At 44.6% G+C, this 28000-nt stretch overlaps 1 protein-coding gene across 1 annotated transcript; it reads right to left on the bottom strand.

Annotated features, from left to right (window-relative positions):
• Positions 1–8: 8 nt before the first annotated feature.
• Positions 9–27931, bottom strand: tbl3 (transducin beta like 3). Its single transcript, XM_071413690.1, has 23 exons — positions 27720–27931; positions 27559–27610; positions 27325–27420; positions 27173–27220; positions 26450–26591; positions 23769–23853; positions 23115–23285; positions 21887–21962; positions 21677–21773; positions 21132–21355; positions 20696–20837; positions 19729–19787; positions 19008–19114; positions 18687–18822; positions 16154–16396; positions 15071–15141; positions 14657–14813; positions 10332–10390; positions 8237–8340; positions 4293–4364; positions 3657–3815; positions 2047–2140; positions 9–897 (listed from the first exon to the last, which is right to left on the bottom strand). Exons 1-23 carry the CDS (start codon positions 27749–27751, stop codon positions 486–488), a joined length of 2838 nt encoding a protein of 945 aa, XP_071269791.1. The 5' UTR covers positions 27752–27931; the 3' UTR covers positions 9–485.
• Positions 27932–28000: the final 69 nt, after the last annotated feature.

Here is a 28000-nt window from a genome sequence, read left to right as displayed (position 1 = left end):
ACAATTACTTCCACAAGGCACACATTTTATTCCAGATGCATTTGTAATCATGACAAACAAAATATGTTACATAAAGGAGGCGTTTGTTTTTGTTTATGTGGAAGAGCAGGACTGCACAACAATGAACAAATATTAAAATTAATGAGCACTGGTTTCTGTTGAAGAATGGGGAGGAAGTTACGGGTAGAGCCTCGACAATTCCTGACCTGTAGCAGTAGGCTTCAATTAGCGCCCAGAGTTTTTCCTGATCAGTTAACATGGTTGCCACTATTTATGAGAAATTACACGGTTTTCCAAAATGGCTGCCAGCCAGGCCTATCGACCTCAAAACCAGTTTATTATAAAAGGTCGTTCAGGACCTGTTCTCTGTCTGTCAGTGTCTATAAAGCCACACTGTTGCTCCAGGCAGTGGTCCATGCTGAAGGAGATTCCCGCAGGTTCACACCCAGGCATCCTTAGTGGGCTTGGTGTCAGAGAGTCTCCCATCAGCTAATGATTGCCTGGAGGGGTGGAAGGGAGGCGGCAGACAGGAGGATCTGACACTTGGCCATCTTAGCCTCTGTTTGGTGTCCCCGGTCCTCCTCTCCTGAACTCTCCTCACTGCCAGAGTGATGGTTGCCATTTTCTTTTCCGTTCTGTCCATTTTCCACCCTTTGTCCGCTCACTGAGGCTTTCCTGGTGATACTCACTTCATCATCATCATCCTCCTCCTCCTCCATGTTGGCATCTTCCTCGAGACCACCATCCTCCTCCGCCACTCCCTCATTCCATCTCTCCTCTCCATTCCCCTGTTCCCTACTCCCATCTCCACCTTCGCCTGGTCGCTTGTCAATCATGAACAGGGGGTGTGGCACCTGAAGAGAGGCAGTGTCCATCTCCTCATCCTGCGAGTCCATACTGTAAAAGGATATGACATCACACTTCAGCAACCAACAACAAAGGAGGTCAAATATCCATATAATTCACGTGTCACACAGACCCATATTTGCTCTGTCGTATTTCCTGAAGCTGGACTCTAGCTGGATTCTTAATGGGTCTTAAGACCATGTTGAAGAATTAGGCTCTGCTGCATACTTCCTATCACATCATACATTGGGGTACTGCAGAAGACATTATCTTTATGCTTGACCCATGACAAAGACTTTCTAGATAATGACTTCAAAGAATCATTCTTCAAACCTGTCCCATTCTTCCAGAAGTTTCAGTGTTGATTTACCAGATTGGAGTTAACGTTCCATGGTACAGTATGTGATTGTACAGGACCTGGTTATTGCTGTTAACATTCCTCAATCAGTTTGTTATTCATCATTACAGTGCTGGCAAAGCTTATAAACTGTGTCCCAAATGGCACCCTATTACCTATGTAGTGCACTACTTTAGACCAGAGCCCTAGTGAAAAGCAGTGCACTTGTATATAGGCAATAGGGTTCCATTTAGGAAGCAGCCATAGAGAGGGAAATGTGGGTGTGTGTGTGTGGTTTCAGAATGAAGTCTACTACAGTACTTACAGTAAAAACATCAGTTTGGTTACACAGGCATTGGTCTCAAACCACAGATATGTGAAAGTTCTCTCTCTTGCACAGATTTATTCCTATGAACAACAACAGCCATTGTTCTAGACTCAGATTAGATCTAGAGCAACCTTCGCGTGTCATACTGTCAACGCTGATAGGTCGGATGACTGTTACTTAGAAGCCTACAAGGAAACATGAAATCAAACATGTCTTTCACTTCAGAGAAGCGAATCCTAACTATTGCTTAAGTTGAATTTCCACTTCAGTCAATGCATTGATATTGATGGAAGACTAAGTGAAAATTTGACTTAAGCGTATGTTAGAATCTGTTTTTGGGGCGAATCCTGTCATCACCATCAATCCCTATTAAAATAAACTCGAAACAATGCAATTTATGTGTTTTTTTATTCTGAATCTTTCTAAAAGCAATGCATTTGAAGAAAACATTTGAAAGTCATTGGGCAGGGCTGTATAGCGTTAGTATAAGCCCTGGATTGTGATTGGTGGGTGTTGTGTTTAAGGTCCTCCTCACCTGACTGGAGCTCCTGTCACTCTCATCTTCTGCCACATGTAGTCCAGGAACATGGAGGCCTGCAGCAGACGGCCTATCCTTTGCATGTGTCTCTCTGGGGGGACAAACAGGGTCAAATCAAACAAGGGAACTGTATCAACAAACAAGTAAAGAGGCGCACACACAATCAGCGGACACCATCACACAATCAGCGGACACCATCACAATCAGCGGACACCATCACACAATCAGCGGACACCATCACACACACACAATCAGCGGACACCGTCACACACACACAATCAGCGGACACCGTCACACACACACACAATCAGCGGACACCATCACACAATCAGCGGACACCATCACACAATCAGCGGACACCATCACACAATCAGCGGACACCATCACACAATCAGCGGACACCATCACACAATCAGCGGACACCATCACACAATCCGCGGACACCATCACACAATCAGCGGACACCATCACACAATCAGCGGACACCATCACACAATCAGCGGACACCATCACACAATCAGCGGACACCATCACACAATCAGCGGACACCATCACACACACACAATCCGCGGACACCATCACACACACACAATCAGCGGACACCATCACACAATCAGCGGACACCATCACACACACACAATCAGCGGACACCGTCACACACACACACAATCAGCGGACACCATCACACACACACAATCAGCGGACACCGTCACACACACACACAATCAGCGGACACCATCACACAATCAGCGGACACCATCACACAATCAGCGGACACCATCACACAATCAGCGGACACCATCACACAATCCGCGGACACCATCACACACACACAATCAGCGGACACCATCACACACACACAATCAGCGGACACCATCACACACACACACAATCAGCGGACACCATCACACAATCAGCGGACACCATCACACAATCAGCGGACACCATCACACAATCCGCGGACACCATCACACAATCAGCGGACACCATCACACAATCAGCGGACACCATCACACAATCAGCGGACACCATCACACAATCAGCGGACACCATCACACAATCAGCGGACACCATCACACACACACAATCCGCGGACACCATCACACACACACAATCAGCGGACACCATCACACAATCAGCGGACACCATCAGACACACACAATCAGCGGACACCGTCACACACACACACAATCAGCGGACACCATCACACACACACAATCAGCGGACACCATCACACACACACACAATCAGCGGACACCATCACACAATCAGCGGACACCATCACACAATCAGCGGACACCATCACACAATCAGCGGACACCATCACACAATCCGCGGACACCATCACACACACACAATCAGCGGACACCATCACACACACACAATCAGCGGACACCATCACACACACACACAATCAGCGGACACCATCACACACACACACAATCAGCGGACACTTTCTCTGGCATCAGTGGTTTGATTCCTTCACTATTATTCAGAAATTAAAACATCATACATCATCTGCACAGAGGTAGCGGTCACGTCTGACGTGAGTCTATACATCAATGTGACTAACACACACTCCCCAGTCCCCCTCTTCCCCTCCTCACCAGTGTAAGGTATGAGTCCCTCCAGGTGTGCGCGTGCTCCTTGGTACTGAAGCAGCTCTTCAGGGGAGAGGTGTGTGAGCATCACCTGGATCACAGCCTGGGCGTCCAGACAGCTCCGGGCGTTGGTGTTCCACACAGCACAGTAGCGCAGCATAGACTCTGGGGGGGAGGGAGTAGAGAGAGTCAGGGTTAGGATTACAGACTCCATTACCATACACAGACCTTTATCACAGACCATTACCGTACACAGACCTTTATCACGGGCCATTACCGTACACAGACCTTTATCACGGGCCATTACCGTACACAGACCTTTATCACGGGCCATTACCGTACACAGACCTTTATCACGGGCCATTACCGTACACAGACCTTTATCACGGGCCATTACCGTACACAGACCTTTATCACGGGTCATTACCATACACAGACCTTTATCACGGGCCATTACCATACACAGACCTTTATCACGGGCCATTACCATACACGGACCTTTATCACAGACCATTATCAGGTGGCTCCATCACTATATTGAATACCCACCAAGCACAAAACGTTTTCAGAATGTTCTGCAACGTAGTAAAAACAGTGTTTTTTTGGGCCAGCTTAGTATATCCCAATCCTTTCTGAGCTCACCTTTCTGGTCCTGGCGCAGCTTCAGCACAGTCTTCTCCAGCTGCTTAGCACCATCTTCCCCCTGGCGGATCGCTAGAGGCCACACAGGAAAGTCACGAGGTCACAGACAGTGCACACAGAGTAACCCACATCAGATATAGAAGCCTATGATCCTAGCATACATAACCAGTGTCATGGCACACAATACATAACCTAAGTTCAATGGCCAGTCTATTAAATAATTACATAACTAACTTTCCCTACAAACTGCATTACTTTTGACCAGAGCTCTATGGAGAGCAAAAGTAGTGCACTAGATAGCAAATAGGGTGCCATTTGGGATGCAACCTAGTACGCATCATCATGACCTAAGTGACCCATCCCGTCTACAACCCCATTCTAGACCCTTTAGTGTCAGTATGACGGTCCATTGTTATGCCAATACAATGACCTCTGACCAATCCTTGACGGTCAAACATGGAACCCAGTCTCTCCCATCCAGTTATTTTAATGGATTTTAACACTAGAAGTGCTGAGGCAGTCATTTTAACTACATATGAATTTAAAGTGTGTGTATATATATATATATATATATATATATATATATACATTGCTCAAAAAAATAAAGGGAACACTTAAACAACACAATGTAACTCCAAGTCAATCACACTTCTGTGAAATCAAACTGTCCACTTAGGAAGCAACACTGATTGACAATAAATTTCACATGCTGTTGTGCAAATGGAATAGACAAAAGGTGGAAATTATAGGCAATTAGCAAGACACCCCCAATAAAGGAGTGGTTCTGCAGGTGGTGACCACAGACCACTTCTCAGTTCCTATGCTTCCTGGCTGATGTTTTGGTCACTTTTGAATGTTGGCGGTGCTTTCACTCTAGTGGTAGCATGAGACGAAGTCTACAACCCACACAAGTGGCTCAGGTAGTGCAGCTCATCCAGGATGGCACATCCATGCGAGCTGTGGCAAGAAGGTTTGCTGTGTCTGTCAGCGTAGTGTCCAGAGCATGGAGGCGCTACCAGGAGACAGGCCAGTACATCAGGAGACGTGGAGGAGGCCGTAGGAGGGCAACAACCCAGCAGCAGGACCGCTACCTCCGCCTTTGTGCAAGGAGGAGCACTGCCAGAGCCCTGCAAAATGACCTCCACCATTTGCACAACAGCATGTGAAATTTATTGTCAATCAGTGTTGCTTCCTAAGTGGACAGTTTGATTTCACAGAAGTGTGATTGACTTGGAGTTACATTGTGTTGTTTAAGTGTTCCCTTTATTTTTTTGAGCAGTGTATATATATATACAGTGGGGAGAACAAGTATTTGATACACTGCCGATTTTGCAGGTTTTCCTACTTACAAAGCATGTGGAGGTCTGTAATTTTTATCATAGGTACACTTCAACTGTGAGAGACGAAATCTAAAACAAAAATCCAGAAAATCACATTGTATGATTTTTAAGTAATTAATTTGCATTTTATTGCATGACATAAGTATTTGATACATCAGAAAAGCAGACCTTAATATTTGGTACAGAAACCTTTGTTTGCAATTACAGAGATCATACGTTTCCTGTAGTTCTTGACCAGGTTTGCACACACTGCAGCAGGAATTTTGGCCCACTCCTCCATACAGACCTTCTCCAGATCCTTCAGGTTTCGGGGCTGTCGCTGGGCAATACGGACTTTCAGCTCCCTCCAAAGATTTTCTATTGGGTTCAGGTCTGGAGACTGGCTAGGCCACTCCAGGACCTTGAGATGCTTCTTACGGAGCCACTCCTTAGTTGCCCTGGCTGTGTGTTTCGGGTTGTTGTCATGCTGGAAGACCCAGCCACGACCCATCTTCAATGCTCTTACTGAGGGAAGGAGGTTGTTGGCCAAGATCTCGCGATACATGGCCCCATCCATCCTCCCCTCAATACGGTGAAGTCGCCCTGTCCCCTTTGCAGAAAAGCATCCCCAAAGAATGATGTTTCCACCTCCATGCTTCACGGTTGGGATGGTGTTCTTGGTTGTCCTCATCCTTCTTCTTCCTCCAAACACGGCGAGTGGAGTTTAGACCAAAAAGCTCTATTTTTGTCTCATCAGACCACATGACCTTCTCCCATTCCTCCTCTGGATCATCCAGATGGTCATTGGCAAACTTCAGACAGGCCTGGACATGCGCTGGCTTGAGCAGGGGGACCTTGCGTGCGCTGCAGGATTTTAATCCGTGACGGCGTAGTGTGTTACTAATGGTTTTCTTTGAGACTGTGGTCCCAGCTCTCTTCATGTCATTGACCAGGTCCTGCAGTGTAGTTCTGGGCTGATACCTCACCTTCCTCATGATCATTGATGCCCCACGAGGTGAGATCTTGCATGGAGCCCCAGACCGAGGGTGATTGACCGTCATCTTGAACTTCTACCATTTTCTAATAATTGCGCCAACAGTTGTTGCCTTCTCACCAAGCTGCTTGCCTATTGTCCTGTAGCCCATCCCAGCCTTGTGCAGGTCTACAATTCTATCCCTGATGTCCTTACACAGCTCTCTGGTCTTGGCCATTGTGGAGAGGTTGGAGTCTGTTTGATTGAGTGTGTGGACAGGTGTCTTTTATACAGGTAACGAGTTCAAACAGGTGAAGTTAATACAGGTAATGAGTGGAGAACAGGAGGGCTTCTTAAAGAAAAACTAACAGGTCTGTGAGAGCCGGAATTCTTACTGGTTGGTAGGTGATCAAATACTTATGTCATGCAATAAAATGCAAATTAATTACTTAAAAATCATACAATGTGATTTTCTGGATTTTTGTTTTAGATTCCGTCTCTCACAGTTGAAGTGTACCTATGATAAAAATTACAGACCTCTACATGCTTTGTAAGTAGGAAAACCTGCAAAATCGGCAGTGTATCAAATACTTGTTCTCCCCACTGTATATATATATATGCCATTTTTAAAGCCATTACCCTTCAGTCCTTGACTTTTCCTAAATAAGTATTTTTAACACACGTATGTTATATGTTGTTAGAATTTCAATATGGTAAACAGAATGTGTTCCATGTAGTTTTAAGAGGACATGTTGTTTTGGAGCTGCACTAGTGTGTTGACTATATACACATGATGTTCCCAACACCAACATGCCTAAACACTGAGTATGTGAACACTCCTGTGTTAATAAACTGTACCTTTATTTAGCTCAGAACCTGATCTCTCTCAGGCCATGTTCAATAGGCACGAGACGGAAGTAAACGGTTCCGAAACGGGCTGGTACTATCGGAACTTGTAAAATAAGAAATTATATAATTTTTGTTGTGCAACGTTTTGCCCTAATGAACACCACCCAGTCTATCTCATCCATGATCAATACAAGGAATGTCTAAAACAAGTATGTTCCAATCTTCTTTGTTTCGATAAACAAACACGAAAGTGCACCTATGCACAACTATCTATGTTTTGGCTCAGAAGAAGGTCCATGTAGGGAACATAAAGGCCTGGAATGTGGGTAGAGTGATTTGGTCCATTTAGTCTATTTGCCTCTAAGGCCTTGGTGTCAGACTGTCAGTGGACCTGTCTGTATGCAGGTCACGTCATCCATTAACTTAATGACAGAGAGGTTTAGAGAGTCTGAACTGGTTACTGAGTAATGTTGCTCTATGTAGTCCTCGTTGTGTAGAGTTCCCACAGGTCTAGTCTACACTAGTGCCTGGAGGACTACTACAGAGGAAACAGTAAGATAATAGGTAGTGACAGGGTGGAAGGTGAGTGACAACATTAGCAATGTGGAATCCAGCAGCTATTTCTGGAGACATGAGGAAGAATCTGGAGGATCAACATGCTGTATGTACAGTGTGGAGAAAACATGTGAGAGACTAGAGACAGAGGGTAGAGAAATGTACCTTTGATGATGTGGAGCACGGTGTGTGAGTGTGTGTGGATGTGTAGTAGGAAATAGAAGAAGCGCGAGAGGACAGAAGTATACCTTTAATGACTTTGAGCACAGTGTGTGGCTGGTCCAGGGAGATGGCCAGGCCCAGAGCCTTCAGGTACTTCTTCTCATGAAGCAGGTTAGACAACTCCTGTTTCCTGCACAACACAACAACACACCACTACATCTGAAAGTAGAAAAACCGGGGCTGCGTTCATTACGCACAAAACAGGACTGAGACAGTGAGGGACCACCTGGATTTTTCCAATAAGAAACGCACATTTTTGTTTCCAATTGCAAAATGTCTTAAAACATTAACGTGTCCTAATAAACACAACCCAGAAAAGACACACAAACATGCGCACAAAAGCGCGCATTCACAACTCCTATGGAATTACTATGTTTTTCGCTCTCTCTCTCTCTCTGGCATCAGTGGTTTGATTCCTTCACTATTATTCAGAAATTAAAACATCATACATCATCTGCACAGAGGTCAGTCCATAGGAGTTGCTGTCTTCACCTAAATGTTAAGGAATCAGATGAAGTGGCGGCGACGTTCAGAAGCAAGATATAATACACGCTCATTGTCACACACCAGCTCTTTATTTAGCCGGGGGCTGTTTCCTTAAGACGGAGGTACAATTTCTGCAGAATTACCGCAGCCATTAGCTCAGCTGGGTGGTCCATGCACAGAGGCACACTATACTGTATGAAAAACCAGTGGTGGGTGGACAGTCTTATCAATCCCCGTGGTTATCCTTACATATGGTTCCAGATAACAGGTTGTGACTTTTAAAAGGAACACTAACAGGTGGGCCAAAGGGAAGACAACATTTCTATGTCTGGACCTCCGCCTGTGTGTGTGTGTGTGTTTAGAAGTAAGTAAATAGAACATGTTATCCACCTGGACTTCTTTCCAACATGACCTCTAGTGTGGTTAGGCAGTGGGCAAACATTGGTCTAACAAACCCTTGATCTGTAGATATTTATCAGCTGTTGGAAGGAGCAGCTGGGTCTACAAAGTGGGTCATAGTGTTAAAACTCAGAATACTAACCCCTCACCAACCACGACCCGAAACTAAACCAATGACCCTAGTTTAACCACTGACCCTAAAGTGAACCGCTGATACTAAAATTAACCACTTACCCTAAACTGACCACTGAAAGTAAACCAAATTCCAGTTCCATTTTGTCCTCATTGAAAAACATTGATGAATTGGAATTTCAGTGCATTTGCTGAACCACCTACATGTAAAACCTATATATGCAGACGTTATGTCCCAAGCAAACATCACACCCACAACCTTTGTGTTTGTCAGCACAATGCTCCAACCAACTGAACCATCTGTATCGAAGGATGTTTTAACGCCCAGTTGATATCTGTATCGAAGGATGTTTTAACGCCCAGTTGATATCTGTATCGAAGGATGTTTTAACGCCCAGTTGATATCTGTATCGAAGGATGTTTTAACGCCCAGTTGATATCTGTATCGAAGGATGTTTTAACGCCCAGTTGATATCTGTATCGAAGGATGTTTTAACGCCCAGTTGATATCTGTATCGAAGGATGTTTTAACGCCCAGTTGATATCTGTATCGAAGGATGTTTTAACGCCCAGTTGATATCTGTATCGAAGGATGTTTTAACGCCCAGTTGATATCTGTATCGAAGGATGTTTTAACGCCCAGTTGATATCTGTATCGAAGGATGTTTTAATGCCCAGTTGATATCTGTGTCGAAGGATGTTTTAATGCCCAGTTGATATCTGTGTCGAAGGATGTTTTAATGCCCAGTTGATATCTGTATCGAAGGTGAAGGATGTTTTAATGCCCAGTTGATATCTGTATCGAAGGTGAAAGATGTTTTAATGCCCAGTTGATATCTGTATCGAAGGTGAAGGATGTTTTAATGCCCAGTTGATATCTGTATCGAAGGTGAAGGATGTTTTAATGCCCAGTTGATATCTGTATCGAAGGTGAAGGATGTTTTAATGCCCAGTTGATATCTGTATCGAAGGTGAAGGATGTTTTAATGCCCAGTTGATATCTGTATCGAAGGTGAAGGATGTTTTAATGCCCAGTTGATATCTGTATCGAAGGTGAAGGATGTTTTAATGCCCAGTTGATATCTGTATCGAAGGTGAACTCACTTGAGTATCTGGTCTTCCTGCTTCGCCTGCTCCTCTGCCTGCTCCACCTCTGTCACATCCTACAGGGGAAAGGCACACACAACACATTTATCATGTCACTCATTCAATTTATACAACAACATAAGTCTAGCTAACAGTTCTAGATTTGCCATACAAATATACCCCCAGTTTTAAAGACATATAGCATCTAGTTTAAAACTTAACCCGAATCGCTAGACGATCTAGGATGGGTGTGACAATAGTTGGAATAGTTAGAGTACCAAGACACTCCCTTTTCATAAAGATCTGAAACGCAATGGACATCACGACCAAGTTCAAAATCCAGTCTGGTGTCATTCCTGAATCATTCTTGGCATGAAGTGGCACACGAGGCATTGCCTGGTTTCATTAGCTTTGAGGCACACTTATGTAACAGGCTGAATTCCCATCTTTCATAATACAGGCAGGTATGTCGCATACAAAAGGATGGACGACTATCTCCATGACAAGTATTTACCACTGCATCCTGGCAGATGGAGGTGTTATACTGACAGCATGAAGACCTTTATTTAGCTGACGGCTGCTTCCTTTATGCAGAGGTCACTCACGTGCACACAAACACGTGCTTGCACACACACCTGCCAACTCCTATGGTCATTGTCATATTTTTTCCTCTCTCTTTCTGGCTTCAGTGGTTTGATTCCTTCACTATTATTCAGAAATTAAAACATCATACATCATCTGCATAGAGGTAGCGGTCACGTTTGGAGTTACTATGACAATAGGAGTTGTCGTCTTCTCCTAAACATCAAGGAATCAGATGGCGGTAACATGCAGCACATGATACAGTACACAATCATTGCCACACCAGCTTTTTATTTGATGTTTCCTTAAGGTACAATTTCTGTAGAATAACCACAGCCATGAGGTCAGCAATGCTTCCAAATCATCATCATGAAACCTGTTACCAATGCCTAGGGGAGTTATACCTGGGAATGACATGGTACTCACTGTGAGGTTAACAGGAAGTAATGCAATGGTATGAGCTCTTTCCATGACATAGACTGAAGAGACAGTTATTGTTTGATAAGATTAAAGACTCTCTCAGGGGACCCTATTTATATTTTAGAGGACCCCAAGTTTGGGAACCACTTCACTCCCTGCTTGCTTCAATGCTTCCTCTCTCTGTGCATCTCCTTTGCCTCCTTCATTGCAGCCTGACTCACCACCGTCTCACTACAAAGAACATTTATTTTGTTATGAGAACGTATAGTAGCCAATCTTTTGATTATAGCTAGCTTAATTTCAGTCAACTACTCCTGCTGGAGGTCAGGCTCTGTTCAACGTTGGCTTCTAACTTCATCCTTCTAGCCAGCTAGTTAGCTAGCTACCTGGCTAATAGCCAGAGCCATTGAGCTACATAGCTAGCTAGACATCTGACTGAAGTATCAGCGACTATTTACCAGTTGTACACTCATTCTCTGAGAGTCAGGGGGGGTTGTTTGGTGGGTGTCTGTTGACACGGCAGGAGTTGAGGGATGTTAAAATAATTTACACTGTCAGCAGAGTCTCTTCGCTACTTGCCACTGTAGGTCTGGGCTGAGGTAGTTGATTTCACCTCTCGGTCTATGCTATGTCGTGGGTAGTGTTTCCCATTGGACAGAATAGTGAATGAATGCACTGCTAACAAGGCAAATCTGGGGGAGCAGGCGAACAAAACGAGCATACATGAATCATAATTCCAGTCTTTCTCACGATAATATAAAAAAATTTTTTTAAAAAAAAGGTTATCAAACGCTATTTCACAAATAAAAAGGTGCGTAAACTGCGTTTACCCTCCACTACATCCCTGGTTGGGTCTGGCAAAACCCAGACATAAATGTCAATATCTTGCCAGGCAGGGTTGAATCTACATTTGCCCGCCATTTTAGCTATCAATGTGACGTTAGGTGGTGCCTAATCAGTCAGTTCTGTACCTGCCTGGCTAAGTGGCAGTGTTCATTTTACCTTTATTTAACTAGGCAAGTCAGTTAAGAAAAAAATCTTATTTTCAATGATGGCCTAGGAACAGTGGGTTAACTGCCTTGATCAGGGGCTAACAACAGATTTTTACCTTGTCAGTTCGGGGATTCGATCTTGCAACCTTTCGGTTACTGGCCCAACACTAACCACTAGGCTACCTGCCGCCCAGTGTGGGTGGAATGAGAGAGCTCACCTGGCAACCAGAGCACGAGACACTGCCTGGAAATTAACTTGCAAGACCAATACATTTTTCCAATATTTTTCATATTTCATAATTTTCTGTTCTCCTTTCAGTACCAATTTGAGAAAACTTCAGATTTAAGGTATTCCAGTACTTCAAGCACCTTGTGTGAACCTTGTTGGACTCAGCCAGGACACAGGAAATGGAGCTAGCAACAGTGTTGCCAACAAATTTTCAGGATAAGTTGCTAGAGGCAGGTTGATTTGTTGCTAAAAGTTGCTAAATGACGTTGTAATGTCATTGCGTGATAACGTAAAACTGCGTCATTACGTAGAATACACAATAACGTTACTCAAATTGACTGGCCATCTCGGCAAAAAATATGATTTGACATTTGTTCAGGTACAGACTCCCACTCTTTTCTGTACATTTTTGATTGAGGCATGTTGATTGATGTTGTAAGTTCTGTTCAAGATCAAACATTCGTGACCAACTATATTCATTGGGTTTGGCTCGTCGAACCCGTACTACTGCTGCTGCAGTCAGCCAACAATGATTTGCAATTTGCTGAAATTGCTGCTGGCTGGGCACGAGCTGAGCGCCTGCTGCTGACGTCACTCACAATGCACTTTTGCAGCCAGGCACGTGTGTTGTGACTGAGTGTGTGACAGAGAAAATCGTTTTGGGGTCATTTAGAGGGAAAATGCATTTTAGCGTTTGAGTCACTTTTCAAAAGTTGCTAAAAGTTCCAAATACATTTTTTAAAGTAGCTAAATTTGTTGCTAGGTGCTGTTTGAAAAAAAAGTTGCCAGGGTAGTCTGAAAAGTTGCTAAATCTAGCAACAAAATTGCTAAGTTGGCATCACTGGCTGGCAATGCTCCTATCACACGTTTTTATAGGGGCAATACAGCTGGTTATCTACTCATTTACAGGTAAGAGTGTGACTAATAGCATTTCTAGTAATTATATTTCTATGGTGTCGGTACTGGTGGAGTTACCCAAGCCTGAGTTCTGCATACTACATTACTCTCCTGCCCAAGGCCTTGTCCCTCATGGATCTACCCCAGGTAGGTACGTCTCTTTCTAAGGCCTTGTCCCTCATGGATCTACCCCAGGTAGGTACGTCTCTTTCTAAGGCCTTGTCCCTCATGGATCTACCCCAGGTAGGTACGTCTCTTTCTAAGGCCTTGTCCCTCATGGATCTACCCCAGGTAGGTACGTCTCTTTCTAAGGCCTTGTCCCTCATGGATCTACCCCAGGTAGGTACGTCTCTTTCTAAGGCCTTGTCCCTCATGGATCTACCCCAGGTAGGTACGTCTCTTTCTAAGGCCTTGTCCCTCATGGATCTACCCCAGGTAGGTACGTCTCTTTCTAAGGCCTTGTCCCTCATGGATCTACCCCAGGTAGGTACGTCTCTTTCTAAGGCCTTGTCCCTCTACCCCAGGTAGGTACGTCTCTTTCTAAGGCCTTGTCCCTCATGGATCTACCCCAGGTAGGTACGTCTCTTTCTAAGGCCTTGTCCCTCATGGATCTACCCCAGGTAGGTACGTCTCTTTCTAAGGCCTTGTCCCTCATGGATCTACCCCAGGTAGGTACGTCTCTTTCTAAGGCCTTGTCCCTCATGGATCTACCCCAGGTAGGTACGTCTCTTTCTAAGGCCTTGTCCCTCATGGATCTACCCCAGGTAGGTACGTCTCTTTCTAAGGCCTTGTCCCTCATGGATCTACCCCAGGTAGGTACGTCTCTTTCTAAGGCCTTGTCCCTCATGGATCTACCCCAGGTAGGTACGTCTCTTTCTAAGGCCTTGTCCCTCATGGATCTACCCCAGGTAGGTACGTCTCTTTCTAAGGCCTTGTACCTCATGGATCTACCCCAGGTAGGTACGCCTTGTTCTAAGGTGTTGGTGGGAGATGTCAAGACTTTGAAGCACTTTGTGACAACTGCTGATAAAAAAAGGTATTTTGAAATAGATTGGACTGACTGACTGACTGACTGATTGGTTGGTGGATTAATTGACTTACAGTATATGTACTATATTAACCGGGTCATAACGTGGTTTCCAACTGGACGAGCTTTACATGCATTTCTAATTATTCAAACTCAATCAATCAGTGAGCGTCAGTCGGTTAGGGCCAGTACTGACCGTCCACACAGTGATGTTGGAGTCGGCCGAGGCGGTGACAACGCGGTCGTCCTTCCTGGTGGCGTGGAGACCCCACACCTTGTCCTGGTGGGCATCCAGCGTCTTCACACACTCATTGGTCTTGATGGTCCACAGCTTGACCAGCCCATCTGACCCACTGGAGAGAGAGAGAGAGAGAGAGAGAGACAGAGGAGGGAAGAGAGAGAGACGGGCGGAGAGGAAAAAAGGGAAAGAGAGCGAGAGGGGCGAGCAGAGCGAGTGTGAGAGAAAGAGAGACTCATAAGATTGAGAGGGTGGGAGAGAGAGAGATGTGTTTTAAGGGAAAAAACAGTATAACCAATGCTTGGGATGTGATATTGGCATGCTACCATAAGAATTATGGAAGGATAAAAAACACAAAAGTGTGTGTCGTACCTTGTGAGTAGCTGAGTCCCTCTGCTCACAAAGATGAGCTTCAGCACAGAGGCATCGTGGCCTTCAAACGTCTACAAGACACAACATGCCACACCAGTTTCAGTGCCAGAGAATGGCCAGATATAACTTCCACCAGGGCACGTAGTCAAAAAGCGTCAGTGAGTAGGAGTGCTGATCTAAGATCAGGTCCTCACTGTCCATATCTTATTCATTACCATCTAAAAGGCAAACCTGATCCAAGATCAGCACCATGAAAACGGGCCCACGCCACACGTGCGCTTTGAGCAGGTTGGCATTTATTGTGATGACTCATGTACTGGAGGCAGCTCTGCGGGGTAGTCACTAGCTGGCACAGCCACAGACAACAAATCAGATTTTAAACCTAAACCTAACCTTTTTACAATATAGCCAATTTTTACTTTTGCCACTGGTCCATCTAGGGAAAAATCGCTGTTCTGCCTCCAGGACAAGACTGATGACAAACGTCAACCTGCGAATTTTGAGGCCATTCATTTGTGACAGAGCAAAAGGCTATATTGGATTTCCGATGAGAGGTTAATTAAAAAGGCTAACGGGTGTTTTAGATAACATTTGAAGATACTGTACATAACAAACCAAGGCACGCCATTTCATCAGGTTCTGTTGTTCCTGTGTTCCAGAACAGTTCCATACAGGAGACCATGACTGTTCAAAGAATGTGTCACTCACAAAGGGCAGAAAGGATATCGTGGGAGGGAGACACAAGTTGAACACAACCTCCCTCCATGAGCCATTATATTAGTGCATAAAGCTACTATGTGGTGATAACGTCATCTACTAACAATGATCACGATCACTCACAACTACCATTCAATACATGGTTCAATTGGTTTTAATTGGTTTGACGAGTGTTCGGGAGTGCCAAGGTAATGGAGGAACTAAAATGGGGTTGATTATCTCATACCTACTGTACGAGGGAAATGAGCAATTGATGAGCAACGTAAAACATGTAAATTCTTACAAATAAGAATTATACACGTCACATAAACACACACACACGCAAACATACACCCCTACCTCCCACCCTCACCTCCCCTCACCCACCTTGAGGCAGCTGAAGTCCTGGAGGCTCCAGAGCTTGACAGAGCCGTCAGCTGAGGAGGATGCCAGCACCTGGTCCATGGGAGAGAACTGGACACACCAGACCCCCCGGCGGTGGCCCCGGAACACCCCCAGAAGGGCCAGGTCGGCCCCGGGGGCCCCCAGGGACCACAGCTTGGCCAGGCGGTCCTGGGAACCAGACACCAAGAGCTTGTCGTTGGGGGACACTGCCACGCTATTCACATCCTGGGGAGGGAGGGGGGAGAGACAGAATAAGAGAGCGAGAGAGAAATGGAAGGTTATGGGGTCAGTGTGACACAGAGCAGGGATGAAAACAATGGGGAATTTAGAAAGTGACAGATGACAAATATAAAGTGGGGTTAAAAGAAGTAGAGAGGGGTTGGAGGGGAAGAGGGTGGGCAGGGGGAGAGGATGGGGAATAGGAGGGTGAGAGACAGGGAGGAACAAGACCTACCAAACACATAGTCCTTTCTTCCTTCTCAAGTATACATTTCACAGAACAGGCACCCACATTATACATAGAAACCTCAAACCATCTGTGTTGTGAGTGCATTTGTATGACAACAATAGTTCATACAGACAAAGGAGTCCACAACAGGACATTATCAGCTGGGACTTTGACTTCCTTATGAGGAAAGCCATATATATATTCCCATCACAGTGAACAAATCAAGCACCTGAGTCACCAGACAAACAGTCTTATCACTACAACGTATTTGTCAGTTTACCTACCAGTATGGTGCACCTGTGAACGTGCTTCTAGACATGTGTTAGTGTGTGTACATGCTTGTGTGTGTTTGTGCTTTTGTGTGGGTGGGTATGTGTTTGTGCTTTTGTGTGGGTGGGTATGTGTCTGTACAGTTATGTGTACATGCTTGAATGTATGTACAGTTGAAGCCAGAAGTTTATATACACTTAGGTTGGAGTCATTAAAACTCGTTTTTCAACCACCCCACAAATTTCTTGTCAACAAACTATAGTTTTGGCAGGTCGGTTAGGACATCTACTTTGTGCATGACAAGTAATCTTTCCAACAATTGTTTACAGACAGATTATTTCACTGTATCACAATTCCAGTGGGTCAGAAGTTTACATACACTAAGTTGACTGTGCCATTAAACAGCTTGGACAATTCCAGAAAATTATGTCATGGCTTTAGAAGCTTCTGATAGGCTAATTGACATCATTTGAGTCAATTGGAGGTGTACATGTGGATATATTTCAAGGCCTATCTTCAAACTCAGTGCCTCTTTGCTTGACATCATGGGAGAATCAAAAGAAAATCAAACTCCACAAGTCTGGTTCATCCTTGGGAGCAATTTCCAAACGCCTGAAGGCACCACGTTCATCTGTACAAACAATAGCACGCAAGTATAAACACCATGGGACCACGCGGCCGTCATACCGCTCAGGAAGGAGACGCGTTCTGTCTCCTAGAGATGAACGTACCTTGTTGCGAAAAGTGCAAATCAATCCCAGAACAACAGCAAAGGACCTTGTGAAGATGCTGGAGGAAACAGGTACAAAAGTATCTATATCCACAGTAAAACGAGTCCTATATCGACATAACCTGAAAGGCCGCTCAGCAAGGAAGAAGCCACTGCTCCAAAACCGCCATAAAAAAGCCAGACTACGGTTTGCAACTGCACATGGGGACAAAGATCGTACTTTTTGGAGAAATGTCCTCTGGTCTGATGAAACAAAAATAGAACTGTTTGGCCATAATGACCATTGTTATGTTTGGAGGAAAAAGGGGGAGGCTTGCAAGCCGAAGAACACCATCCCAACCGTGAAGCACAGGGGTGGTAGCATCATGTTGTGGGGGTGCTTTGCTGCAGGAGGGACTGGTGCACTTCACAAAATAGATGGCATCATGAGGACGGAAAATTATGTGGATATATTGAAGCAACATCTCAAGACATCAGTCAGGAAGTTAAAGCTTGGTCGCAAATGGGTCTTCCAAATGGACAATGACCCCAAGCATACTTCCAAAGTTGTGACAAAATGGCTTAAGGACAACAAAGTCAAGGTATTGGAGTGGCTATCACAAAGCCCTGACCTCAATCTTATAGAAAATTTGTGGGCAGAACTGAAAAAGTGTCTACAAGTGTCTGAAAAAGGAGGTCTACAAACTTGACTCAGTTACACCAGCTCTGTCAGGAGGAATGGGCCAGAAGCTTGTGGAAGGCTACCCGAAACGTTTGACCCAAGTTAAACAATTTAAAGGCAATGCTACCAAATACTAATTGAGTGTATGTAAACTTCTGACCCACTGGGAATGTGATGAAAGAAATAAAAGCTGAAATAAATAATTGTCTCTACTATTATTCTGACATTTCACATTCTTACAATAAAGTAGTGATCCTAACTGACCTAAGACAGGGAATTTTTACTAGGATTGAATGTCAGGAATTGTGAAAAACTGAGTTTAAATGTATTTGGCGAAGGTGTATGTAAATTTCCGACTTCAACTGTATGTATGATGCTTGAATGTATGTGAATGCGCGTGTCATACTTTGTCATGTGCCTTCTCTGTGACCCGGGCGGTCAGCTGGAATATGTCACCGTCTGTTTCCGGGATGGTCTCTGGGATATCCCACACCTTGATGGTGCAGTCCTGACTACCAGACACCACAAACGACTCCTTCATCCTGAAAAAAAAAAGAGAGAGAGAAAGACAGTGGTAGGATAAGAAGGAAGGATTAGATCGTGCACAAGCAACAGTGTATGGATGAATAACACATTGGATATTGGCATTCCCAATAGTGGAGAAATGTGCATCCACAGTGGGCCTCCAGGGTCAGAACTGAGGAGACCCTGGTGTGTAGTGGTTTACCTGGAGCAGGTGATGGAACCCACAGCGTTAGCATGGCTGCAGCCCTGGGCCACACAACACACCTGACCACTGTCTGGATCCTGTCTCCACACACGCACTGACTTATCCTGGGGGGAAAGAAAGAATAAAATATTATATATGAGAGAGCGAGAAAGCGAGAGGACACTGATTTATCCTGTACACATAGAGAGAGAGAGGACACTGATTTATCCTGTACACATAGAGACAGAGAGAGAGAGAGAGGACACTGACTTATCCTGTACAGAGAGAGAGAAATAGAGAGGACACTGACTTATCCTGTACAGAGAAAGAGAAGGGACCCTGGTTAGAGGGAGTGTGTATTATGTGTGTGTGTTTGTGCCAGTTTGCCAACTGGCATCAGTGGTTTGATTCCATCACTATTATACAGAAATTAAAACATCATACATCATTAGCACAGAGGTCATTGTCACGTTTGGCATAACTATGACCATAGGAGTTGGCAAAACGGCACAAACAGATCTGGGACCAGGCTAGGGTTCAATAGTATTGATTAGATGATACTGGTTAGTAGGGAGTGTGTGTGTGTAGGTATGCATGAATCTGTTTGTGTACGTGTGGATTTCATCCTACTCTGTGGTTAACTCATGTTGACGAAAGGTTGAGGAGAGGATTCCATTCGTAAATGAGGAATGGTGAACATTCCTGATGAAACAAGGAAACAGTCAAGCTGTAGCCTCACCTTTGCACAGCTCACAAACAGGGACCCTTTCTTGAACACGTCGAGTGACAGGACGGTATCTGTGGAGGAGAAAGGAAAGGTCAACCCTTCTGAAAAGGGGCGAGCCAGGTGAGAAAAGAGCAACTCTCTCAACGTCAGTCAAACTGTCAAACCAGACCGACCAGTTACCAAGCTATCAGTGTCTCTAATCCTGAATGGCAGTAACTCTGTCTGTCTGATTGCTCAGTTTATCAGGTTTCTTAGGCTTCTTGTAAATACCTTCACAGCTCCAATTTAATTAGAATCCCTCCAATCGCCATGGTTTAGAAAGACTTCCAAGGCTTACATACAGTATATGTTGCATCCTTGCAGGGTGAGATATTCTACAGACCCACTGCAGGGTGGAGATATTCTACAGACGCACTGCAGGGTGGAGATATTCTACAGACGGACTGCAGGGTGGAGATATTCTACAGACGGACTGCAGGGTGGAGATATTCTACAGATGGACTGCAGGGTGGAGATATTCTACAGACCCGCTGCAGGGTGGAGATATTCTACAGATGGACTGCAGGGTGGAGATATTCTACAGACCCGCTGCAGGGTGGAGATATTCTACAGACCCGCTGCAGGGTGGAGATATTCTACAGCTGCATTGCAAGGTGCCGTTTGGGGATCAGTGTTTCACACAGCAACTCTGCCTCCTGCTGGTCAATCTTCAGAACTGTCCAGATGTTCTATTGAGTGAGGTACTAGATCATTTGGGTGAAATATTAACTATACGTTGTTGGGATCAATGTTAGAACTGGGCTGAAGGGAGCTGCCAGGTAAAAAAAGAAAGAACCAGACACTTATTCTGAGAACTATTATTCTCAGTTTCTAACCTTTTTACAAATGTGAATTAGGTTTCCATTCCATCTTCCTACCTAGTGAAAACCCCATACGGACAAGCAGAGAGGTGCTGCCCTCTGTTGGTCAGAGGACTCACCTGTGTGTCCGTAGAGGATCTTACAGCTGCTGGTGGCCAGGTCAAACACCTTGAGCTGGGAGCTGTTAGTCGCCACGACAATGTGAGTGTCACCCTTGCCCAGAAACTTCACATCAAGGACCTCATCATTGAAGCCAACAAACTGTGGGTGGAGAGAGAACATTAGAGAATGAACACCAGCAACACAGAAGCAAGGCTCTTGATCCAAATAAACCATCAGCATGGGAGAAAACATCTTCAAACAAACAGAAGACCTACCATCTGAACTAAAGGATTCTGAACAATAAGAACAATCCTAACGTCCCTTTCACCCCCCACCCTCCTGTTGCTGTGTGGTGAAGGAGGGCAGCTGGTACCCTCCTGTTGCTGTGTGGTGAAGGAGGGCAGCTGGTACCCACCTGTTGTTGTGTGGTGAAGGAGGGCAGCTGGTACCCACCTGTTGCTGTGTGGTGAAGGAGGGCAGCTGGTAGAGCAGGATGTTATGTTCTGCTGTGACCGTGGCCAGCCTGAGGGAGGAGGGCAGGGGCAGACAGTAGGTGAGGCTCCGGGGGTCTCCATACTCCTCTCCCCCCTCCTCGGAGCCCCCCGCGGGGGGAGCGGAGGGGAGCGTCTGGGCGAACACACAGCGGGCCGAGCTGGCATCCCACACCCTCAGCACACCTGGAGAGAGAGAATCCCTTTAGTGGGGGTCTTTGATTGGGCTTGCTCCCTGTGTTGTTCTGGCTAACTATAAAATTATGATCATCTCTGATTGGCGGCTAAAACTATACACTAGTCTCATTCAGTATTATCTAGCTATATTGGTGGGCAGACTCCTCCACCATCTTGCCTGGGGATTGTTGGAGTAAGGAGAAGTGGCCCCTAGACACTGATCTGAGTCAGCTTTGCATTTTCCTCCACTAATGGTTAAGGTTAGGGAAGTTGATCCTAGATCTGTACCTAGGGGGAACTTCACCCAGGAGCGGGACTGTAAGCACATACCTTTGCTGCCTGCTGTGATGAAGTGGATCTCTTTAGTTTTCACCCCGATCTCAGAGAAATCTTCGTCCTCAGGGAGCAGCACAACACACTCCACAGCCTGGCGAGGGAAGCAACGCATTTCATGCAATTAGGCTGATGATACACCAATCAACTTTTAGTTGCAAAAGCCATTCTAAAACAACTCTGGAAGAAAGTAGAGTATGAGAGTACCTCATAGACGGGCACTGTCCTCCTGGCAGTCCTGCTCTTCAGATCCCACACTGTGCAGATCTTGTCCCTGCCAGAGCTGCAACCAAACAAGCATCCAACATTCAGCAAGCTCGAAATGAACTGATCAGCTGTGATGAGGTCTAAAGCTATGGTTTTTAACCTGTGGTCCGCGGGGGTACTGCAGGCGAGCCGCAAAATAAATAAATCAATATTATTTTTTATAATAACAGTTGGGAGTATTCATGGGATTATTAATGCGATTATATGCAATTTGACATTACTTTTCACAAAGCCTTTTACATTTTTATAACAGGCCTTTGATGGGTTACATTTGTGATCAAATAGGCTAAATTTGACCAGCAAAATATTTTATGAAAAAAAAAATCTCTGTGACTCCACGAATGGAGGTCCTCAAGAGCTTTGATGGTGATTTGATGGTCCCCGGAATGGAAAAGGTTTGGAACCACTGGTCTCGAGTAGTTCCAAACACTAAATTGACACATGAATTGAATATCTTGGACAACACTGCACCAATAGCTCACCATGTTGTTTTGGCTATGATAGGTAGGTACTAGGTATAGCCTGGTACCAGATCTGTAAGTGCTGTTTGGTTTCTTTCAGCACAATTCTTCAGAAATTAAAACAATATACATGATCTGCAGAGGTCCATAGGAGTTGGAGCAACACAAACAGATCTGAGACCAGCCTAGGGTATGATAAGTGTCAGAAGGCAGGTTTCTATTGACCCAGGTTTATTCAGCAGCAGCAATGTCGCAAAAAATATATATTATTGCGACATATATAATAGAAACGGCAGATATGAGACATTTTCTTAAAATATATAATTTTAACTGGGATGGATTTTTCTTTATTGCAACAAATTATGGAAACGGTGTTTTTCAAATAAATGAAGATTGCCGAATAATTCCGAAGGTACTTTTTTGGTTTGACATCATTACGTCCAGTTGTTTTTAAATCAACACAAGATAGTTAAATGGAAAGGCACCCTAGCAGGCAATTGTCTCATCTATTTACTATGTAAACTTTCAAAAAAACAAACAGTGAATAGAAACCTAGCCAGAGAGTGGTAGGAGCATGCCAGTCAGCTCAGCTGTCCTACAGTACAGCAGGTTTAGATCTCAGTCTGCTCTACTGTAGAGCTCTTTCTAACAACTGTTGATGTAAAAAGAGCTGCATAAAAGAAACCGTTGACTGATTGTTACAGTACCTGACCATGGAGGCTCCATCGGGGGTGAAGGCCAGGGAGGTGACAGGGCTGTAGTGGCTCTGCAGCACGCACAGACACTGGCTGGAGCGCAGGTCCCACATCCTGATGCCACAGTCTGACGCTGAGGAGAAGAGCTGCAGTAGACTTATGTCTGGGTGGAACTCCACCAGGCTGCAGGGCAGGAGGAGGACAACGTGAGTGTTTGAGATCATTGCAGTCGGACTGTGCTTAATCACTGATCTACAAACCACATTGCATCCATAAAAACTACTCATTATATAATTAAGATTAACAATTATGTGGCTCGCCTTGATTTAACTGATCCCCTCAAACATGCTGAATCATAATATTCAATATTAATTTCCACACGTCAAACTAGCAACTAGATTTAAGTCATGTCTTGTTGTCAATGTATCAACTTATCGAAGGCACCTACATCTACAAGGGTTTGACCAGTTTCTGAGGAATAGATCTCATTTATAAACCATGAGATAAATTGACCCGCGCAAGTATTCATAAAGCGTATCAGAGTAGGAGTGCTGATCCAGGATCAGGTCCCCCCCCCATCCATGTGATCTTATTCATGATCTGAAAGGCTAAACTGGTCCTAGATCAGCAGTTCAGATCAGAGTAAAGAGGTGGTCAGTAACTTACTGTACGACCCCAGAGGAGCCCTTCAGGTTGTGCGTACAATACTGCTTCACCACGTCCCACAGCTTTATGGTGCCATCACAGCCTCCTACACACCAACAGGATGACAGACTCATATTACAGACAGGAAGTACAAGGTGTAATCTCAGCGTACCCATTTAAAGTGGGAGCATTTGATTGAGCTGTTGTTTTGGGTATAACAGGTAGGTACTAGGCAGTGGTAATTTCATCAACAAAAATAGTGACTAAAATATGTCAAACACCTATTTTTCAGTGGCAATTGGCGAGACTATAACTGACTAAATAGACCCAGAAAAAAATATAACTCATGGAAAATGATTTTTTATTTCAGTTGACTAAAACGAGACTAAATTCTCTCTGTGACTAAAAATCGGACTACTAAGTGAACTGGACAAGAGCTTTGGAGAGACTGTGCGTATCACTGAAAAACTCTCAATCAATTTTAGCTAGATGGTGCTACTCTTTCTCTCTCTGCGCTTGTGTGTGTCTGATTGCACATTACATACAAAACAATAGCTATGTAGGCTAAATTAGGAATTTACATGGCCAAATAATTGTTATACAGTGCATTCGGCAAGTGTTTAGATCCCTTGACTTTCTCCACATTTTGTTACGTTATAGCCTTATTCTAAAAATGACTAAATAAAACATCTCAACAATATACACACATTACCCCATGATGACAAAGCGAAAAAGGTTTAGAACTGTTTGCTAATTTATTAAAACAGAAATACCTTATTTACATAAGTACTCAGACCATTTGCAATGAGACTCGAAATTGCACGTAAGCGCATCCTGTTTCCATTGATCATCCTTGAGATGTTTCTACAACTTGATTGGAGTCCACCTGTGGTAAATTCAATTGATTGGACATGATTTGGAAAGGCACACACCTGTCTATATAAGGTCCCTCAGTTGACAGGGCATGTCAGAGCAAAAACCAAGCCATGAGGTCGAAGGAATTGTCCGTAGAGCTCCAAGACAGGATTGTGTCGAGGCACAGATCTGGGGAAGGGTACCAAAACATTTCTGCAGCATTGAAGGTCCCCAAGAACACAGTGGCCTAGATCATTCTTAAATGGAAGAAGTTTGAAACCACCAAGACTCTTCCTAGAGCTGCCCGCCCGGCCAAACTGAGCAACCGGGGGAGAAGGGCCTTGGTCAGGGAGGTGACCAAGAACCCGGTGGTCACTCTGAAAGAGCTCCAGAGTTCCTCTGTGGAGATGAGAGAACCTTCCAGAAGGACAACCATCTCTGCAGCACTCCACCAATCAGGCCATTATTGTAATGTCCAAACGGAAGCCACTCCTCACTAAAAGGCACACGACAGCCCGCTTGGAGTTTGCCAAAAGGCACCTAAAGGACTCTCAGACCATCAGAAACAAGATTCTCTGGTCTGATGAAACCAAGGTTCAACTCTTTGGCCTGAATGCCAAGCGTCACGCCTGGAGGAAACCTGGCACCATCCCTACTGTGAAGCATGGTGGTGGCAGCATCATGCTGTGGAGATGTTTTTCAGTGGCAGGGACTGGGAGACTATTCAGGATCAAGGGCAAGATGAACGGAGCAAAGTACAGAGAGATCCTTGATGAAAACCTGCTCCAGAGCGCTCAGGACCTCAGACTGGGACGAAGGTTCGCCTTCCAACAGGACAACAACCCTTAGAGCACAGCCAAGACAACACAGGAGTGGCTTTGGGACAAGTCTCTGAATGTCCTTGAGTGGCCCAACCAGAGCCCAGACTTGAACCTGATCTAACATCTCTGAAGAGACCTGAAAATAGCTGTGCAGCAACGCTCCCCACCCAACCTGACCGAGCTTGAGAGGATCTGCAGAGAACAATGGGAGAAACTCCCCAAATACCGGTGTGCAAAGCTTGAAGCGTCATACCCAAGAAGACCAGACACTGTAATCGCTGCCAAAAGTGCTTCAACAAAATACTGAGTAAAGGGTCTGAATACTTATGAATATGGAATAGTTCAGTTTTGTATTTTTAATACATTTGCAAAAATTTCTAAACCCGTTTTTGCTTTGTCATTATGTGGTATTGTGTGTAGATTGAGGAATAAAAACAATTTAATCCATTTTAGAATAAGGCTGTAACGTAAAAAGTCAAGGGGTCTGAATACTTTCCGAAGGCACTGTCTATACTTATGTTTGTCATTTTTCTGCTGTTGGGAAGAGAATGACGTCATACAGAAAAATGTTGGTAGGACAAGGCTGTGTATGTTTGTTAACATAGAAGTCAGTGATTTATGTTTACTATAGGTTTATGAGGCAATTCAAATGTGATGTGACAAAATGAAAGGGCATTTAGTGGACTAAAATGGCACACTGTTTTAGTTCTTTTGACAATAATTAGACTATCATTATTCAAATGGTAAAATGTAACTAAGCCAATTATATTTTTGTCAAAATTACTAAAATCCTCTAAAAGATTGCCAAAATTAACACTGTTACAAGATAGAGCCTGGTACCAGATCTGTAAGTGCTTTCTTGCCAACTGGCATCCGTGGTTTCTTTCAGCACGATTATTCTGAAATTAAAACAATTTACATCATCTGCACAGACCAGGCTAGGGTATGATGGGTGTGGGACAGATCTGGGACCAGGCTAGGGTATGATGGGTGTGGGAAGTTATCCTATGAGGTCGATCCGCTCACCTGTGGCCAGGAGTGTGGAGGTGGGGTCAAAGGTCATGCTGGCAATGGGCACATTGTGGATGGCCCTCCAGGAGCGTGTGCACTGGGCCTGCTTCCAGTCCCATTGCTTCAGCAGCAGAGCCTTGCTGGCTGTTACCAGGATCTGGGGAGGGAAGGAGGAATGGATGGAGAAAAAGGGGGAGGGAGGAGAAAGGGGGAAGTAAGGGATGAAGGGAAGAGGGGAATAAAGGTGTCCACATGCTTCCCAGCTGAAACACTTTGGTAGAGTTTGTGCATATATTATGACAACATGTGTGTGACGTTTTTGTTCGTTTTGCACTTCAGTTGTCTTTTATTTGGGCTGTTCGGGCACACATTTTTTCTGGAGGCAAGCTGAAGTTCGGAGGCGAAGTCTTACAGCCCTTCCTCGATGATCAGTCAAGAGTAGGGATTCTTCAAGAAAGTCTAGTCATTCAAAGAGTGACGACTTGTTTTCATGAAAAAGGCGGCAGCCGAACTGAAGCATGCTGATGCCTTAAGGTAGTCAAACTAAGTACTGAGTGTGACACTAAGGCTGTGTTTACACAGGCAGCACAATTCTGATATTTTTTTGAGTAAATTGGTTTCTTGACCAATCTGATCAGATCTTTTTCGACCAATTGGGCAAAAGATCAGAACTGGGCTGCCTATGTAAATGCAGCCGTAGGTCTGGAACAGCCCATTATATTATGTCAAATGTTTTACCTCATCATCAAGGCTGAGGGCGAATGATGTAATGTCCTCCTGATCATCCTGCAATTACAAAAGTGACGGAAATGAGAATCTGCACAGACATTAATGTTTGAACTAGCTGCACACGAGTGTTGAGAGAGAGAGAGAAAGCGAGACAGTCTCACCTGTTCAATACTGTGAACAATCTTCCCTGTAACGATTTGCAAGACGTTGACACGTGTGCCACACGTACAAAATATGAATTTCTCATCTTTACTGATCTGTAACGAAGGAAAACATATTGAAATACCATAACACATCTGTCAACGGTATAGCTAGTTAATTATAGCTACAGTAACGTTGGGTAGTTGGCTAGCTAACTGTTTTACAGAGGGAGGTAACTATCAGTGATAACATACCTGTACTTTTCCTCCCTTGTAGAATGGTTCGATAGTGCTGGAAACAGCATAGCTACATGAAGAAGAAAAAACAACGGTAATTTAGCAAGAAGATAGCTAAGATTTGCCCAGCGTTAGCTATCTAGCTAGCTAGTTATCCACGTGAAGTGCGTTCGACTTACTTGGTCTTGAACTGGAGATTGCTTTTTGCCATCTTGCTTTGGAAGACGTGGGTAAACCCCCACAATTTTGCAGTTTAAAGACAGATGAACTGATTTCGATCACTTGTTGTTAGAATTCATTAGCTCCGATCAACAAAATCCCCACATGTGTTGTTCAAGAGGTGGCTTTCGGTCTCTCACATTGTACGTCATATGACAGCGAGCTTGGGGGGAAAAAGCACGACAGGGGTGATTGGCTAGAATGCACAGCCGAACGTTTGGGCTTCTTTGCAGTAAGAAAT

The sequence above is a fragment of the Salvelinus alpinus genome, chromosome 1 (genome assembly GCF_045679555.1).
Source record: "Salvelinus alpinus chromosome 1, SLU_Salpinus.1, whole genome shotgun sequence".
In the NCBI taxonomy this organism is placed as follows: Eukaryota; Metazoa; Chordata; class Actinopteri; order Salmoniformes; family Salmonidae; genus Salvelinus; species Salvelinus alpinus.
Note: the sequence above shows the minus strand (reverse complement) of the source record. Positions and strands in the feature narration are given on the sequence as shown.